Source organism: Archocentrus centrarchus, chromosome 21 (assembly GCF_007364275.1).
Source record: "Archocentrus centrarchus isolate MPI-CPG fArcCen1 chromosome 21, fArcCen1, whole genome shotgun sequence".
NCBI classification, from domain to species: Eukaryota; Metazoa; Chordata; class Actinopteri; order Cichliformes; family Cichlidae; genus Archocentrus; species Archocentrus centrarchus.
Genome location: NC_044366.1, coordinates 22,638,709 through 22,658,881, shown reverse-complemented (window position 1 = coordinate 22,658,881; position 20,173 = coordinate 22,638,709). Strand labels below are relative to the sequence as shown.

Genomic DNA, 20,173 nt, shown 5'->3' with positions numbered 1-20,173 from the left:
CCGAGTGGTATAGGGAATAACATACCCTAGTGGGTCGTACTGAGAAGCCAGAACTCTATACACATTTCTCAGTGTGGGCTCGGTGGCTACCGGTTGGCGGTGCTTGTAGCCAAGTGTGTCGGAGGAACAGTACCACAGTAGACCTAGGGTGGATTCCTGCAGATCCACTCTCTCTGCCGTTAGCCACAGTTCGCAGCCTTCAGTCCTTGCCTCTGACGGGAGATGATCAATAACCTCTGGTCGGTTGCTTGCCCACTGCCTTATGTCGAATCCACCAGCAGCAAGCAGGACTCTCATCTTGTCAATCAGCTGTCTGGCCTGTGATGGAGTGTGGAGAGACTGAAGGCAGTTATCTACGTAGAAGGCATTGTTGACTGAATTCAGGACCTCTTCGTTACCAGTACAGTTGGTCTTGACGTGCCGTTGCAGTGCATATATGGCACAGCACGGACTGCAGGCTGTACCGAAGGGCAGAACACGCCATTCGTAGATGTCTGGGCTGCACTCCTTCTCCATGTCACGCCACAGGAAGCGAAGGAGTGGTTGGTCTTCAGGGAGTAACCGGATTTGGTGGAACATCCCACGGATGTCTCCGCTGATGGCCACTGGATACTCCCTGAACCGGAGAAGCACACTGAGCAGCGGGGCTCCGAGGTTAGGTCCAGGAAGTAGGATGTCGTTGAGGGCGGTTTGCTGGTACCGGAAAGAACCGTTGAATACCACCCTGGCCTTCCCGTTGCGGTGAACAATGTGGTGCGGGATGTACCATGACTCCTCTGACTGGCTTGCTTCGTCACTGCTGATCTTGACATCATATCCAGCTCTCTCCAGCTTATGGATCTCCTCGTTGTAGACCTTAGCCAGATCTGGATTGCTGGTTAAGCGCCGCTCAGTGGCACGTAACAAAGGCATCACCGCCGATGGAGGTGCATGGAGTTTGGGAGCTGTTGGCCTGCGGAGTAGAGGTGTAGCATAGCGGACTATGCCATCTACGGTGACACAGACAGTTCGCTGGTCCAGTGTTTTGACAGCTAGCTGATCTTGCTTAGAGTGTGTTACCTCCTTCTCAGACCGGAACGGCTGGGTGTCAACTTGCCACAGCATCTCAACATACCGACGTAATTCGTGATTTGGAGACGAGCATGCTGCGTGGAGACATGACGTCGCAGTGGAAGGACTTTGTAAGAAGTTGGTCGGTCCCTGTATGGTCCAACCCAGCAGGGTACATACAGCGACGGGGCTTCCCTGGGGCCCTCGCAGTACTGGACGTACAGGAGTAATCAGGTGGGGGTGATCGGAGCCAATGAGGAGCAAAGGCTGGACTCTGCTGAACCCTCGCACTGGCACCCCATGGAGATAGCCAAACCTCTTCTTGAGTATCTCTGCAGGGCAGGACTGCTCTGCTAGACTGAGCTCATCTGCCGTGAAAGCATGACAGATGGCGTATTTCACCTGAGTGTCGGTGGGATTACACACCTCGAACGAGACGGATGCTCCATTAAGCTTCACCACATCTTGTCTGATAGTGCGGAGTGGCAGAACTTCGTCCTCTCTCTGCAGACCAAGATACCTGGCGGCGGCAGGGAGGAGGATGGTTCTTTGAGAGCCGTCATCCAGTACGGCATGAGTGTCCAGCGTCTTGCCTCCGCTTTGTAGTTGAACGGGAACGACCTTCAGCATGATGCGACTGGAGTGACTGGACTGACCTACATAAACCAGACTGGAAGATGCAGGACCCTTGAAGAGGCTCGGACCGGCTTGGATGGCCACCTCATGCAGGACAAGAAGGTGTTGCTCGTTGCAGGTGGAGCAAGGCTTCTTCAAGGTGCAGCTCTCCGGCTTGTGACCACGCCCACATCGCCAGCATTTACTCTTCTCCTTAATCCATGCACCTTTCTCAGCTGTGCTGAGTTTAGCAAACTCTGCGCAAGCACTGAGGTAGTGTTCTTGGTTGGAGCAGAAGGGACAATAGGGCTTAAAACGCTCATGCTTCTTGAAGACCTTGCTGGGGTTTGAACTGGCTGGAGAGGTGGCAGAACCTTGTGGTGACTCGGAGCTCTCAGGCTGGTTAGTCACATAGATAGTGGCAGACTTAGATTGCTGGGGCTTGGCAGCCTTGTACTTGCGCTCGAACTGAGTGACTTCCGGTTTGGAGGCCCCAGTAGCCGATCTAGCCACCTGTATGGCTTGCGCTTTGCGTTCCAGCCAATCAGCAAAGTCAGGGAGCGTGTATGTCCGATCACTGCCGCTGCGGATGATCCCTTTAGACAGGCAATGTTCAGCGAAGCGGTCTCGATAGGTGGCAGGCAGCTTGCTTAGCAGTGTGTCCAAGTGTGAGCCACATCTCAGCTCGGCTTGAGAGGCACCATCGATAGTGCTTAGCAGGCCCACTAGTGTGCTGACAGCAGATGAGAAGTCCTCAAAGGCCTGTGCGTCGCTGGGCTTGATAGGGGGAGAGTTCAGGATGGCCTTCAACTCTCCTTGGTCAAGCTGGCGCGGCTGACCGTAGCGCTGTTCGAGGGCGTGCATGGCACTCGTATATGGTGTTGGGTCGTGGACATACCTCTTGGCCACCTGATAGGCATTTGGTAGTTTAAGGAGGTCGAGAAGTACTTGGTACTTGTAGTCCTCAGTTAGGTGCTTGTGTGGACTTAACACACTGTCCAGTCCCTTCTTCGTCATGATAAAGTCACTCTCCTTTCCAGAGCTGAATGGGATAAGTTTAGGCTTGGGAATGCCGTAGGAAGAGGCAATGGCCATTTCCAGGATGCCGGGAGCTGGTAGCCCCGGTGGTGGCCCCGGTGGTGGAACGGGTTGTCCATAGGGTGTTAGCGATGGCATCGTGGGCATGTGCCCGGCTGGCGGGAGTGATGTATGATAGGGGTAGTACACTCCGGATGAGTAAAATGCAGGCGGATAGACAGGGTACTGAGGGTAGGATCGGTATTGCGTTGGAGGAGGTAGCGAATGCTGAACAGGTGGAGGAAAGGGATTACTCGGTGAGGCAGGGGGTGGATGGTTGACGGGCTGTACCGGCTGAGCCTGAGGTATAATAAGCTGTGACGCAGACCGTGGTAGATAGCCATCCTGCCGTTGAGGAGTATGGGGTGCAGAATTGGGATCGGATATCCATCCATCATCCATAGATGCTTGTGCCGGGGCCTGGAGGATTGGCGGGGTAAGCATGGCTTGGTCTTGTGCACATGACTCTCCAGTCTGAAGCGGAAGGCTCGGCTGATGCAAAGGGGAGCTACTCGGTAACACTGGCTGCTGTGGGGGCTCTACGTCGGCTGCAGTAGTGTTGCGAGTGGGGCTGTGCAATGGTGTCGACCGATAGCTGCCGGCAGGGTTGTCAAGGGTTAGCCTTGGCAAGCTAGTGTGATGTGGAGGATAGTGATAGCAAGATGGAGGATAGGATGGCTGACCAGCTGGCACACTGTGTGCGTAGGGCGGGCCTTTAGCGCTGTCCATCACAAGCTGCAACTCCCGTAGCTGTGCGGTCAGGTCGTTGTAGCGGGCTTCAATGCAATGCCATTGCTCCTCTTCATCTGTCCTCTGCATGGTTGGCGTAGACGTGATAACGTTGGTAGGCACTTGCTGGCTAGCTGGTGGAGTCGCAGTAGCCTGCTGGAGATGTCGCTCAAAGGGAGGCAGCTGTGTGGCTGGGAAACCGAGCTCGTAATCCCTAAGATGCCCTGGGAGCTGTCTCACTCTCTGGTGGAGGACTTGGTTGTCGTCTTCTCGGTCATCACCTTGAAGGGTCGCCATAGCACCGTGGGCGGTCATCCGGCTCGAAGGACCACTTGTGACAGACATGTGCGTAGATGGCTGGTCGACCCACCACTGGCTATGTGCTCCGGTCAGAGAACAGCTGTGACTTCAGGTGATATTGGGAGATTTATTGACAGGCAAGCATCAAAGTTGGATTCTTCATTGAACGGTTGCATACACATTCAATGTATGGTGAATAAAGATCCAAGTGTGGGTGCCAGAATACAGGACTGTGTTTGTGTGTGTGTGGTCTCTGTGAAGTAAAAGTATACAGAAAGGTAATTTGAAACTATACAACCACGTTCTACATTATGCTAAATTATGCAGAATATACACATTGAGTCACATTACACGGTATACATAATAATACAGTTGCACCTAGTAACATTAATGTGACAGAAACTATATTACTGCAAGTGGCAAGTAATGGCAGAACAATATAGGTGACGACTAGGCACCCGTAGAGCAATTCAAGCACAATACACTTCGTGACCAAAAGGTGGCGCTTGAAACCACAAATAGCAAAGCAGTGTTGCCGCTGGAAAGCTTAGAAAGACGACTGTTCCCATGGCAACGCATCGAACCGTACTTACGGCCAATACAACATTCAGAAGCTAATTACTGCTTCAAGCACATACAGAACGGTGGAAATAACACCACAGGTCAGAAATACTAGTTAGGTACTCCCAAACCGGACTATTAATGCAGCTACAACTCAAGAAATAAGCATTTAGCAAGCCATTTAAGACTTAGGCATTTCCCCATTGAAGTGAACTAGAGCTCGCGGTAGACCGTTACATGGTTAACAGACTAAACAGCATGTAACAAACACCAGCGGATGAAATATGACATGAATACAGACAAAACCAATGCACTTACATCGTCATCAACGCACACGTACACACAACGATACTGCCATTATGGCGAAATGCCGGAGCGGCACGGCAAGTGTCTGCTAGCTAAGTAGCCTCACAGTCATGCGAGCACACAAGTGCGTGGGTACGTCACCACTGACTTCTCTGGCGTTATGACGCTGCTCCAGCAGGGAGTTTTCCACAAGCAGTGTATTATGAGTTAGTGAAACTATACTTTAGAATCGGTTTTAGCAACAAGGAAATGATTTCTCTTTTAGTACATAAACACAATCTAGTGATAAGTATGAGGACGTTAAAGAGAGAGTGCAGAAAGCTGCATCTGCTCAGAAGGAAAAACCACACAAACTGGGAATGGTTAGATGCAAGGGTGGCTGCACCTTCGTACAGTACAGAGGGGACATGTAGAACCACAAGACACAATAACACAGCTGATCAAGTTGTTTCTACCCAAGGCATTTTGTAGAGAGTATAGTAGCTGTGGCTGTTATTTGACTTGAAATGAGGCTTCAACGATTTTGACTTTATTCTCCAATATTGGGGGGCCCCCCCAAAATTGGAGACAGGTGCATTTTCCCCCTACGCCTATGCCTGGGATGGTCACTCCCAATATTTAACAGCTAACTTTGTCTAGAAGTATATTTTTTGTTATCTCATTTCGGCACAATGCCACCACCAAGGAAAAGGCTGAAACAGCCTTTTTTGCTTGTTTTTTTTAGTTTACCTACATATGGCTGCAATGTAAAATGTTGTTTATCCTTTCACTGTTCTTTGTCCCTTTGTTGCCTTTTCTTCCTTTCCCTCTTTATCTATTTTTGTAACTTTGCAGTATTGGAAAACTTTAATATAGAAATTAAGGGGAAATAAAAGAAAAATTTTACTGTATCGTTAGGTGATACTGTAAGCAGAGTTGACAGTGTATGAGATATATACACTCTTAGGGCTGGCAATAAATCAGTAACAATGTATATCACGTTAGACACATGATCAATATCAATATCAGTTCCTCATTTGTTTTTATCATTTAAGGAACATGTCTAAGTTGAGAGCATTTGTGTCAGACTGAACTGAGATGGTTACTCATGCTTTTATTTCCTCCTGCTTAGCCTATTGTAATAGTCTTTTTATGTGTTTGAATAAAACCTCCCTGGCTCATCTTTAGTCTGTACAATATGCTGCAGTGAGGCTGTTGACTAAAACTAATAGAATGCCGCACATAACTATTCTTGCCTCCCTGCACTGCTTCCTGTGCACTCGAGGATTAATCTGAAAATTTTGGTTTTAACCTTCAAGGCAATCCACAACCAGGCCCCTAAATACATTTTGGACCTTTTGGATCCTCTAGCTTTATCTATGACTCTGAGGTCTTCAAGTCAAATGTTGTTGGCTGTACCTCACACCCGTTAGTAGTATAACAATGTGGCAAACATGATTTATGACTTTCACACCTAGGTGTGAAAACCCCAAAGCGCGTGCATGTGCGTCCTCATGGGCGTGCGTGTGTCCGTGCGTGACCAGTGATTTATGATTATGGCATGTAGGTGTGAAAAAAAAGCAAGGGTTTTATAGGAGAAAATAATTATTTAAGACGAATAATACACCTTTAAAGCAGTTTTCCAGTGACACCTTCACCAAAACAGCGATCCGCCGAACACTCATTTATTTACATCAATGCTTAAAACATCTGTTCACAGAAATCAATGATTACATCCTTCAGCCAGACCCAGGCTTATTTCCACACACACAAATAATTACACCAATGTTTTACTAAAAGCCGAAGCAGCGCATTTGTATTAAAATATGCGGATTACTATTTGCACTACATTTCCCATCACCCATAGTGCAATGCGCAGTTTTACAACGTCACAACCAAGCAACAGCGACCAATCTTTTGTTTACGGATACAGCTGACGGTGTTGCTGCTTTCACATTAGCACGCTCGTCAGTTTCTTAAAACACTTTTTGGTTATTTTGATTCTGATTTTTCCCATCGGCGTCTTATCAGGAAAATGATTGCGCAACTCATGGCTGGACGGATCACTATTCCAGTGCACGCAACCCCCAGCAACAAACAGAGGGTCGTAAAAAAAAATCCACTCCACAGCTGTCTTCAGACAATGGCTTATTCACTCATAAATCGACCGTGCTGTATAAACAGGCATGGGGAATACCGTCTCAAACACAAACGATCGTAAAGAGGCTCGCGTCGTTTTTCCTCGTTTTCAGCGACTCTCTTAAATGGAATTAGGTAAGCATATTCAAACTGTATTCTGTATAGTATCTCATTCTTTTAAAAAAATACTCATAAAAATAAATAATGGTACATTTGTGTATGTGTGTATTTGTATATATTACATTAATGATGGCTACATAACTAACAATTTTTTCTATTACAGCATTCACTAAAACAAAGCCAGAAATGTATAGGTCATCCCCACCGTCATCCCCGCCACGGCTGCAGACCCATCCTGACACACTTCCATCATCGCCTCCTGCGTTTCACCAAATACCTAAAGAGGAACTGTCGGAGTGCGGTGCCACGGCTGTTAAACTAGCTACACTACGCATTCTGGCTATGGCAGTGCAGAAGTATCATGAAGAGATATGCTACGGCTGTCAAGTCGAACATCCTAGCCAGTATCAACACAGCTGTCTGCAGCATATTCCTGATTTCTTCTATGGTCGCCATTATGATGATGTGATGAAAAGATTCTGGTCGGATCCTCTCATTCCTGCCATTTGGCTCTTCTTGTGGTCCAACAGTGTGATGGACACACGCAAGGATTATGCCAGCTTGTTCACAAACAAACTAAACTTTTCAAGATGGCCATTTTACTACCACTTCGATATCAAATATTATTAATCCTTTGCTCTCATAAACTGTGAAAATGTTGAAAATAGAAAACAAAGCACTCAAAAAATGTGATATATAAACTTTCTCCATAGCAATAACAGCACCACAGCTACATCTAGTGGTGAACCATGAACAAAAAATAACCGCGCTTGCCGTTACACTCCCACCATCACACTGCTACTATAGCATGTGATCCTACATGTAAATTGACAATGAACTTAACAAGTGTTAGTACATAAACATTACTTTTGAGTCCTTATTCTGCTTCAAGTAAGAGTATAGTCTTATGTATAAGCCTTTCCAAAACTGTCCTTGCTGAATGTGTTCCTTTACTGTCTCGAGTAGAGTCACTAATGAGAAGCTTGACCTTTCTGACCCTGCCATCAGCTCCTGGGGTCACTTCCACCACTTTGGCGAGTTTCCATTGGTTCCTTGGAACGCAATCCTCTTGTAGCAAAACAATGTCATTTATTTTTGTATTCCTTCGTGTTTTGTTCCATTTGTTTCTCTGCTGCAGATTTAATAGGTACTCCTTTCTCCATCTCGTCCACAATACATTCACCAAATACTGCACTCTTTTCCATCTTTTCTGCAGGTAGAGATCTTCCTTGATGAATTCTCCAGGCGGTGGTGAGATCACTGTTGATTTCATGGTCAAAATATGGTTTGGTGTCAGCGGCTCTAGCCCTACAGGGTCGTTGATGCACTCCACAGTTAATGGTCGACTATTGACTATCGCCATGGCTTCGTACATGAATGTTCTCAATGATGAAGTATCTAATCTTGAAGCTGACTGGTCGAGGATGGATCTTAGAACATTTCTTATTGTCCGGATCTGTCTCTCCCAGACACCTCCCATATGACTAGAAGCAGGTGGGTTAAAAATGAGGCTTATTCCCAACTCTTTGACCTTCTCTTGATTTGCTAGCGGTCCATGCCGCTATGTGTAAATGGAGGGGTAGCTTTAAGTCTTTCTGATGGCAGATCGCCCATCCTTTGATCTTGATTGTGTTTCCTATATCTTCTGCACTTGACGCATTTGAATATGAATGATGACACTTGTGCACTGCAGCCAATAATCCATATGCCGTTGGCAAGTATTTCATTGACTGTCATCTCTCGACCTTGGTGATGTATCTTCTCATGGAAATGCTTGATGAGTAGACGCGACACATGATGCTCCTTTGGGAGGATGGCTGGATGTTTGATGTTGGGATGGAGTGACGCTTTTGTCAGTCTTCCTCCCACCCTCAGAATATTGTGGTTGTCACAGAATGGGCTTACTGGAATAGCTTAGAGTGAGATGCCTTGACTTCTTTCCCTTCTTTGAGGGACTTGATTTCCTTACTGAACAATTCACTTTGGATTAAGCGTATAATAAACTCCTCCGCATCCTTCCTTTCTTCCAGTGTAGTACACTCCTTGGACATCTCCTTTGAGTTTTTTGCGTACCTTACACATCGCCTTAATCTTGCTATTGCTTTTACAACTCTTGTCCAATCTGAGAACTTTTCCAGTTGTATAGAAATAGATTTCTCTTCTTTTGCTGTGACTGTGAAAGCTTGTGAGACCTTGAGTTCTGAGTCTTCAGTACTGATCTCTTTCACTTTGATGTCTTCCTTTGGTAGTTCCTTTTGCCTAAGGAAACTGGGTCCGGTGAACCAAGTGGACTCTAATAGTTCTTTTGTCATGACTCCACACGATGCATGATCAGCGGGATTTTGTTGGGAGGCAATGTATCGCCATTGACTTGGTTCTGTACTTGAACTGATTCTTTGTATTCTATTAGCAACAAATACATGGAATAGTTTTGCGTCGTTGTTAATATACCCTAGGACAACTTTGGAATCAGTCCAGTAGTACTCTTGAATGTCTTGGAGTTTTAACGCTCTCTTGAGAAAGCTAGCAGTTCTAGCAGCTACTACTGCAGCAGAAAGCTCCAACCTTGGTATGGTTGTCACTTTAGTAGGAGTGACTCTGGCTTTCCCCATCACAAGGGTGCATTGTACTTCTCCAGACTTGGTCACAGTTCTCAAGTATGAGCACATGCCATAACCATTTACACTGGCATCAGAAAAGCTATGTAGCTCATACTGCTGATCTTTGTTGAATGTTGATGGAACGTAACAACGTGGCATTTTTATGGCGGACAGGTTCTGGAGGTCTCTGAGCCAAACTTCCCATTGAGGCTTGAGATCTTCCGGAAGTGGCTCATCCCAACCCAGCTTTTCCTGTCACATTCTTTGGAGGATTCTTTTGCCTACTAGAATGAACGGAGAAACAAATCCAAGTGGGTCGAATATCGAGGCCACTGTGGAGAGCACTCCTCTTCTAGTGAAGGGATTGTTTCTCACAGTAACTCTAAAGCAAAACGTGTCTGAGGTTACACACCATTGAACCCCTAAGGCTCTTTCCATCTTTTGCTCCCCTAGCGCTGGATCCCGGTCGGTCGCTCCAGCTGCACACTCTTCTTTTGGGTTAGTAGCAATCACTGCTTTGCTGTTGCTGATGAACTTATGTAAGTGCAGCTTTCCAATGTCACAGAGTTCTCTGGCTTGACTGAACTTATCTTTCCCTTGAGCTGCTAAATGCTTGAATCCAAAGTTCGCGCATCCAGGCGAGGATGCTGCACCAAATAAGTGTACTCTCATGTGGAACACTGATGGTGGCTGATCCAGGTCACCATCCTCCCACCATAGGAATCTGAGATAATCCTGGTCATCTGGAACCACATGAAATTGATGAAACATGCGCTCTACATCGCACATGATGGCCACATGTCCTTTCCTGAAATGACACAGGACTCCAACGAGTGTATTTGTGAGATCTGTGCCGAAAGCGGCAGAGGGGTGTGACTCTGCCGTCTTAACATCAAGTTTTCTACCACATTACATGTTTATTACATGAGAAAAGGGAAGCGATTTTCACAGCTGTGAATTAGGTTGGGCTCTAAGGCTGAACTTGCTGCTTTGTATCAGTTCATATCACAGATAAAAGGACACAAAGTGCGTACTTGTCGTCTTGCTCTAATCGCTGTCTGTGTTTACCTCTGTGCCGCACACAGATGCTGCAGTAGTTTGGTTTGGACCGTAAAACGTATTTGCAGCACAAGAAAGGGGAGCGTGTTCTCCCACGCTTGTGCGCTTTGGCTTCCGTGTCCAGACGAGGACCCGCCCACGCTCATACGTAAAGGAGCAGTTCACAGAAACGCGGTGGGAACGCAGGCCCGTTCTTAATCGTTTCGCCGGTTCCTTGGGATTGGCACGGGAACTTGCTCCGGCTCCAGAACCTCGGCGGTAGGAAAGTAGCATCTGTAATGCGCAACTTCTTTTAGCTCTTTCCTCTCGCCGAGCGAATTTTGCAGGAGCCCCTCCCTCTCTGGTGTTTGTTTACTCACTGCGCTGTGTGTCCGTGGACCCTCCCCTCCTGCTCAGTGTAGACGATCATATGCTACCATTCATCTTAACCAATCACATGCAGCTTCCACAAAAAACAAAACAAAAAAAAAGAAACGAACGAAAAGAAAAAAGAAATGGCTCACTACCAAGAGCCGGCTCCCGTCATTCACTTCAAAGAGCCGGCTCTTAGAGCCGGATCTTTCGCGACCGATTAGCACATACACAATTTAGGTCCATTTTGCATTGGCAGAGAAAATGTATTTACGAAAGGCATATCAATTGCATTTCAACATTAAACTAAATTCCTTAAGGAGACATCCATGTAGATGTCATGATATCTTTATATTATAAAGATAATATAGAGGGCATATATGAAAAGCAAAGCACTATATACATATTACATACAGACTATTCACTCTTATGTTAGAAATGCATTACCATCTTTGAATAGCTGGGGGCTCTATATATTTTATGTGTGTTTTGACAATATTTATTTATTTACTGTTAATCTATTAGCATAACTTGTTCTTTAAATAGCCATTTAGATGATTGGGGGATGAATGAATGTGACTGATGCCTGGGTCTTCTAGGTTCTTGTTTGTCTGCAGTGTTTATCTCCTGACATCAGACGGCTCACCGTGCGCCTTTCATCCTCGCTGAAGCTGTTCAGCCTGGGATGAGCGTCTTCCTACTCACGTCTGTATCTTTGCAAGAGTTTAATTTCTTAGGACATGGTGCAGTAGCGGGTGGACAGTAAAAAAAGGCGCAGGCGTGTGGTGTCTGTCTGTAGGCAACCGAAATTGCAGCACGCTCAGGCAGCACAGGGAAACCACATTTAACTTCCAAATAACAAACGATTGCATATTTTTCGTGATGGGCAGCAACCCTAGTCTATACTATAAGGATCTAATCAAGATTAGAGCCTAAAGACGGTCTATTTCCAAAACATTAAGGTCACGTAATGTTAGCTAGCAAACAAATTGACTAATGCTATCCTAGTCTATTAATTAACAGCTAGAAAAGACAAAAACACGTACCTCGATAACGTTCAACGAAGAATTTGTAACCTTTGTCCAGTTGTGAACATATTATTAGTGAAAACTTGTCTGCATGTCATAGTATATGCTAAAACCGTATTAGACTGTGTAAACTCCATGGCCATAGACATATGGCGAAAGGCGCAGGGATGCACAATCGACCTGCACATGGATCCTGCTCCTTCCTGTTTATTGACCAATAGTAGAGGAGCTGGAGCAAGAAGGCAGCCCTCCTCATTTGCATAATGAGGCAGAAATGCATATGGTAAAGGAAAAGCGGAGACGAGGAAATGTTAAAAGAACAAAGGCTTGTATAAGGAAAAGGCAAAACAAAATATATATATTTCTTGACGAAAAGCATGTGTAAGGAAAACGAAAAACTAAATATATACAATATATATATATATATATATATATATATATATTTCTGCTTTTATTTCTAATTATGTCAGTTTTGGTCCTCCATACAACAGCCTTTCTGTATGTAAATGAGGAACTGGCTTGTAACACAGTCACTTGGTTATGGCTTGATGATGAAATCTTGTGGGAAAGACGATTTCAACAGATAGTGTCTGTTTTATGGCAGCCATGTGAACTCAGACAATGCCTTATTTAACACTGTATTTATTCAAACATTGTGTTGCGGAGATTGAGCTGCTTTGATGAAGTCTGGGAAAAACTTTAATACACCTGTGTGTTAATGTCAGTTTTGGCGAAATGCAGTGATTGTGGGCTCAGATACTCTACGGTCAAAAACTGGTGATTTCCCTGATAAAATTGGGGGGCGTGCAAATGAGGAGATCGAATTAAAAATAGAGTGGTAAATAAATGAGTGTTCAGCAGATTGCTGTTTTGGTGAAGGTGTCGCTGGAAAACCGCTTTAAAGCTGTATTATTCGTCTTAAATAATGATTTATTTATTCATGTTTGCCACATTGTTATACTACTCCCGTTTTAAAACCCGTGGACATCGTGCTTTTTTTGGTTTTGGAACGTCCTCCCACTGTCCCTGCACTCCACAGACTCTTTTAAGAAACAAGACATTTTCACTCAGACAGGCTTTTGCTTTTTTTTTTTAATGTTTTGCCTTTGTGATTTATATGTCTGTGAAAGGTGCTATAGAAATAAAATTTTACTTAAATGATTACTGGGAAATACAACCGATACAATGTTCAGTAATTTCAGTGAACTCTTCTGGGGGATGTAGGCAGAGGAAAGGCTTTAGCCGCTCAATCTCAGCCAGCTAAGCAAGGTTGGTGGCATCAATTAACTCACTTCCTCACTGGTTACCTGTCAACAACCTGCTGAGTAACTTGGTCAGCAGCAGTTTCAGGTTTCGCCACCATGCCTCATAACTGCTTGAAGATAAAAAAACAGTGGTGTGGAGTAAAAAGACAAAATGAGTACAACAGTTCAAGAGCAAACTGTGGATAAAACAGGAACAGTCATGTCACCAATTTGGCAGTATTTCAGATATTTAAAACATAAAACTAATCAATAATTATCGATATTGACTGATATATACCCTTATATCATGATACATTTTTCAGCCATATTGTCCAGCCCTAATACATCTGCAAATCAGTTGTTAAAAATATTTATTCTGTATGATAAAAACCTTAACAGATACTTTTTTAGCTTTAGTAATCACATGCTAATATTGTACATTACAATATGTAATGTTGTCTGTTGTGAATACGTTGATGCTATGCAGGGACATCAAAGGCTTGAGGCAGGAAGTCAGAGCAAGGGAGAGACAGGAGTGGACCAACAGGTAAGAGAAAGTATCACATAACAGTAGATATTTTACAAGAAGGTAGCTATTTAACAAAAAGGTGGAAAAATTGGATCGCTTGCTTGCAGTAAATACAGTCGCGTGGCACTGAGTGACATTGTGACTTTTCTTTTAAGGGTGTTCAGACTATACTAGGGACAGACAGCTGAGAGACTCTGAAGTCAGTGGACAGAGGACAGGGCCACATCAACCACATCTAAAATTCATAGAACTTTACATTAACCAAGAAAACTGGTACAAGGACTTTCCCTGGCTACATTATGATGCGGTGCAGAAGGGGGTTTTGTGTTTTTATTTCAAGACAATTTACCAGAACAAACTCTCACCATTTGCTGTAAAATCAGAGCCCACCTTTGTCACTTCTGGATTTAAAAATTGGAAAAAAGCTATCGAAAAATTTAAAGCACATGAAAATAGTCATACACACCATCATGCTGTCTCTGTGACTGCACAAGAAAGTCATCCTCTAAATTCACAGTTGACCAGTACTTTGGCAAATCAACAAGCGGACAACAGGCACTGTCTGGGGAAAATAGTAAGCTCGATCAAATATTTGGCACGGCAGGGACAAGCATTTTTTTTATCCTTTGCTCCAAGTATTTACGGATCTGTCAGGTTTCCGATATGTGTCCCCCCCCAATATTAAACTCATTCCTAAGCCCATGGCTGGGGCTGACTCTTAATGCTCACTAGTGTATGAAAGTTGTCGCTGACAGTAGTTAATATATTGCTTATAATCAGAAATAGCACAAGTATGGTGTAATGGTGAAAGGACTAGTACTTAGATAGCGCCTTTCTACTCAGTTGAGCACTCAAAGCACTTTCTACTACAAGTCTCGTTCACCCAATCACACACATTCGTAGAGACCTTTATCAATGCCTGCTGCTTTCATTCATATTCCAATGGATGCATCAAGGGCAACATAGGGTTCACTATCTAGCCCAGTGGTTCTCAAATCCAGGCCTCGTGGCCCAGTGTCCTGCAGGTTTTAGATGTGTCTCTGCTTCAACACACCTGAGTCAAATATAGAAGTCATTAGCAGGACTCTGGAGAACTTGATTGCATACTGAGGAGGTAATTCAGCCATTTGATTCAGGTGTGTTGGATCAGGGACACATCTAAAACCTGCAAGACACTGGGCCACGAGGCCTGGATTTGAGAACCACTGATCTAGCCCAAGGATAGTTCCGCATGTGGGCATGAGGAGTCAAGGAATTGATTGATTCTCTGACTCCAATTGGTTGATAACCTGCCCTTTATACTTTGTTTCAACCCCTAGATGCACTTTTAGTATGATTTCCAATTTGGTGTGGAATGTTTACAGCAAATTTCTGCTAAGTTGGGATGAGATTTCTCAGCTACACTTCAATAAAGACCTAAATTGTGTTTGGCTAATTTGCTCAAACAAGGTTGACTTAAATGGGAATTTTCTCCTCTAATGAGGATGAGTTTGTCAAAGACAAGAAAGATCAGGGGAAATCAAACTGGAAACTGGTCTCTTGTAAAAACATCTATTTTAAGCAGATGGTGTGTGAGGTAAGATGGTAACAGGTCTCTGGCTTTATTTGCATGTTGGTGGCAGTTAACGCTTTGTATCAACATGCCACTTTCAGTCCCTCATTTTGTTCATACTATGACTGTACTGCCTGTGTGACACCACAGATCATAACTGTAAATCTAAAATATTTGTGCTTTTGTCAGAGATTATATTCTCTTGGATGCAAATCAGTGGCAGAGGCCTCTATGCGGGCCACTCCTGGGCTTTTCCAATCTCCTAAGGCAAATATTTGTCTGCACTTCCTGCATCAGCTGTACTAAACAAAAACACAGCACAAATGTTACAGAAGGATTTAATCAGGGTGTGCACAACTTAAAGAAAACTGTGCGAGGTGGGGGTGTATGAGCCTGAGTAAAGTTTTAGAAGATGATGTGTGTGGAAACTCCGTTCACACAAACAAATGCGACTGTGACCTCACAGACTGGTTTGACAGCATCTGTACAAACGGACTCTGAATGGTACATGGATCCTCTTTGCAGACACATTTGTTTCGGGTCTGTGACATTCCCTCTGTTCCATTTTGTTGGAGAAATTTATCTGTTTAGAAATCTGGACAGTGCACAGACGTTTTACTGCCACACATCACATTCTCATACATGCAACCCGGAGAAGAGTAACTGCACCTTGCTCAGCACTCAGTGTTTTCATAACAAACAGCAGCGCAAAATAAGCCCAAGCAGGTCAATATGTTGCACCAAGCTCGGCCACAGCTAACTCACCACAGTGACAGCATCACTGAAGAGACATTCTCCAAACACTACAATGTAGAGCTGCTCGTTCACAGCCACGTCCTCAAACACATTCAGCACAGCCACGGGGTCCACGGCCGAGATGATGGCAGAGAACAGCAGGTTCTCTGGGAGGTCTATGTCTTGCAGACCAAAAGCTGGAATCTGGCATATGGCAAACAGAAATATGCCGATGCCAATGCTGTTCCACAGAGTCCCCACCACTGCAAAAAACAACACCTGCACAAAACAGCAAGAAAATGTCAAACAGGCTTTTGTGCTTTTTGTACAGAAAGTTAACAGAGTTAGAGAAATTGTGCCTGAATGTGTAACGAACCGTGCCAATGTTCTCAAAGAAAGGCCTGGTGGGCATGAAGTAGCCTGAATCGAGGACAATTGGGGGCAGCATGTAGAGGAAGAATATACTGCTGGTGAACACAGCAGGGGGCTCCTCCTTGACAGCGTGCATGATTCCACCTACTATCAGACCAATGCTAATGAGAAGACATGATTCTGGTACCCAGATGGTGATCTTGTGGTATACATTAAAACCTGACAGGAAGAGGGGAATAGCACAATGAAAAAGAAGCTGAGAAAGCAGCACTCTACCTGCAAGATGCATGCAACATGGTTAAAAGGATCATATCTACTTTAGCACTAGAATGCCCAGAATTTTAGAACTACTAGAGAGCACATATATTATTTGCTTAAATTTAAATAAATCACTATCATATATATATAAAAATATGATTCATAATCAATAAAAACAGAACAACACATGGATCTGTAATGTTACCAATCAACTAACAATGATTGTGGCAAAGAACATTTAGTAGTGGGAACAAATGTCTGTGTAGATTCTCAGTCATCCAGGTCATGGTTTTCTCAACAGCTCAAAAAAAGGTGAGTGGACTTCTATAAATTTTTTTGAAGTCAGTTCCTCTCTTATCCGAGAAGCTTCTTCAGGCTTCTCCACCAAAAGTTGGAGAGTACCAGATATTTAAACCCTAGTGGGAGTTGTCCCCTTTGGAGGTCGTCATTGACCCATTATTATTCATGTGGAGGGACCTCAAGACTGCACTGTAGGCAGCTGACAACTGGTGTTGTAAGCCACATTCTCTGTTCAGTGACAGCTTCATTCACAGCTTTTTTTATTCCTCTTTCAAACTATCCCTCCTTCCCAGTCCAAAATGTGAACACTGGCATCCTCGAAGAGTGTCCTTCCGCTTTTAGGTCCAGAAGTACAGCTGAGTTGCGGTGGCCCTTCTATGCTATGCCATGCCTTTGTGGAGTGGCTGTTTCGTTTCTCCAATGAAGAGGTCCAAGGACTCCTCGCTGTACTGCACAGCATACACTATGTTGCTTAGCTTGCATTTGGGAGTTTTGTCCTTGGGACCAGTTTATGTCTTAGAGTGTGGCTGGGATGTCATGCTTAGAGAAAATTCCCCTGCGTTTCTCTGAATCCTGCTGCATAAGAAGTAATGTTAGTTGGTGTCTGACTTTCTTTCCTGTTCATCTTCACTGATTTGATGAAGGCCCTGTTGGGATAATCACACATCTTTTGAGGATGCCACCACAGAGGTGGTGGTTTATGACACCAGCCTAGAGATCCTTTCCAGGTGCCTCAAACCCCACTCACACTTTCAAATGACCTATTTAGGTCACCTAAAGTGACAAAGTCTCATACAGTAGGTCTCACAGTGGTTTCACAGGAAACCCTTCATGGTAATGACCCACAAACCTCCAGAGACTACTATGACCTGGATGACTGAGAACTTACAGAGTCAATGGGTCAGCAACCACCTCCAAAGGGGGACAACCCCCATTAGGGTTTAAATAAAGTCCAGTCACCTTTTATCAAGTTCTTGAGAATACAGGAATGACACTTTGCCCATCAAAAGCATGTGGCAGCTATCAGGGATTAAAAAGCTTCCAATTTCACCAAATGGTCAATATGACTGCTATGACCATGGCCACAACCATCTTTAGTTGACTGGTAACATTACAGATCCATGTATTCTTTGATCTTTTATTGATTACAAATTATATTTATACATATATTTACATGTATTTATTATCAATTTATGTAAATAATATATTGTGGTGGGAGTTCTAGGTAGAAACACTCATAACTGTCGTGTTTTGTCATTTTAGTAAAATGACAATGTTAGAATACAGTATGCACATATTTAGGAAAGGTCAGGGTCCAACAGTTTCATGTAGTTTATATCAACAAAGATATTGCACAGCAAAATTTTAAAAAGGTCAAAATGAGCATCTTGGGAGTTCTAGTGTTAAAAGAATGAATAAATAAAAATGTTTGCACATATATTATTGTTACTCACCAATTTTTGCAAAAGAAGCCAGCAGCATCCAAAGAGCAATTTCAAAGGGTATCTGTATTCTTGAATAATTCATTGTAAACAGGGGTAAATTTGATTTTTCCTTTTCTGGATAGGCCTGGGGTCTATCAGGCTTAACCGGTGGCCAAATCGTAGCAGCAGTTGTTTTAGAATGGATTTCGCCTCCGGAGCAAAGTAGAAGATTTAAAATTGTGCAAATAAAAAGAAGAGTCCCTGCTCGTCCGATAACAATTAAATCCATGGTGCATAAATAAATAAGAAAGCAAGAAAATTACAGTCCCGTAGTGAATTTCCACACCGTTAGGATCCTCCCAACTTCACAAAAGATATATGTTGACTTTGAAAAATGTAGAGGAGTGAGAACACGCTCAGGTTTCCTTCAAAAAAAGTTTTCACTCAATCATATTCACTGAACTCTCCAGCAGCGGTACCATTGATGGACTTTCTTCCCGGACGATTGAGTCTACTTCAAACTGTGGCACTACGACACACCTGCGGTTTACCTGCGTTCCAGTGCGAGCACAAAGCCTGCTCTGACTGGGCGTCACCTTAAATTAGAAAAAGGCATTTCCTGGAGAAAATGCATTGTAAATGCTTGCTGCCAGGGGTGTGGTGGTTTCGGGACGTTTCCAGGCCGGACCGGCCGGTCATTAGAATTTTTTATTTTTTACCCAATTAAGCACAGCAGCGCTCGCGGCCACAGGTACAGACAGTGATGGTCGGTTGTGAACGTTTCGGCTCTAAGAGCTGGCTCTTTGAAGTGAATGACAGGAGTTGGCTCTTCACTGAGAGCCGTTTTCATCAGGAGGGGCTACAAACACAACAGCCAAGCCAGCACACCATAGGGGAGGTGAAGGGCGAGACACCAGCTAAGGTAGGGGTGGATGACGACCCCCTTTGCTGCTCCTCAGCTTTCACTCTCAGTGGCTTCAATCTGCATCCCGCTGTAGCTTAAAATTATATAATACAGACCCTTTCCAAAAAAATAGAATAACATGGAAAAGTTAAATAATTTCCATAATTCCATTCAAAAAGTTAAACTTTCATAGATTATAGATTCAGGGTCCACAATTTAAACGATTTCAAGTATTTATTTGTTTATTTTTACATAATTTGAGCTTCCAGCTCATAAAACCCACGAAAACAGGATTTCAAAAAAATTAGAATACTGTGGAGAAATCAGCCCAAATTTTGCAGGACATGAATTTTTTAAAACCGAGTGTGACACACTAATCATCTACTAAACTCAAAGCACCTGCACATAGGGATGGGAAGCTCGACACTCAAGTTTCGACCCTGTGTCGAACTTCCGAAGTGTTTCGAAACACTGCTCCGAAACCTGGTTCAAAACACCTACATCACGTGACCGTGGCTAAGCGAGGCTCCTGCTGTTTCCAGGCGGCCGAGGCGTCAGGATTCATTTGTTTTTTCTTCTTTTTTTTTTTTATTTAATAAACCTTTTTTTTTTATCATTTAATAAACCTTTTTTTTTTTTTAGCTGGTCTTTGTAAATGCTGATTTTTTTTTTTTTTTAACCAACGCTTCTTTTTAATACAAGCACACACACGTACGTATAAGTCATTATTGTTTCTGTGGACTGTGAAGAACAATACAGGCGATCCATTTACAAACCGGAGAAACATTTCTTTCGGTGCAAAAGTGGATCAACGAACTCACACGCTGGAACAGCTGAGTGTGAGCGCTGAAAATCCTCACTCCTCCATTTGTTTCTGCATGCGTGAATGACCTCTATTTCTTTTCAGAGACATTAGAGGAAGTTCCCCAAATCTGACCTGC

At 44.0% G+C, this 20,173-nt stretch overlaps 1 protein-coding gene across 1 annotated transcript in view; it reads right to left on the bottom strand.

Annotated features, from left to right (window-relative positions):
* Positions 1–17,571, bottom strand: part of LOC115800709 (sodium/hydrogen exchanger 2-like) — a 36,904-nt gene extending 19,333 nt beyond the window's left edge. Inside the window, exons 1-3 of the mRNA XM_030758207.1 lie at positions 17,514–17,571; positions 16,351–16,565; positions 16,005–16,253 (exon numbers count right to left, since the gene is read on the bottom strand). Coding sequence (XP_030614067.1) covers positions 16,005–16,253; positions 16,351–16,565; positions 17,514–17,571 — 522 coding nt within the window. The remainder of the gene's footprint in view (positions 1–16,004; positions 16,254–16,350; positions 16,566–17,513) is intronic.
* Positions 17,572–20,173: the final 2,602 nt, after the last annotated feature.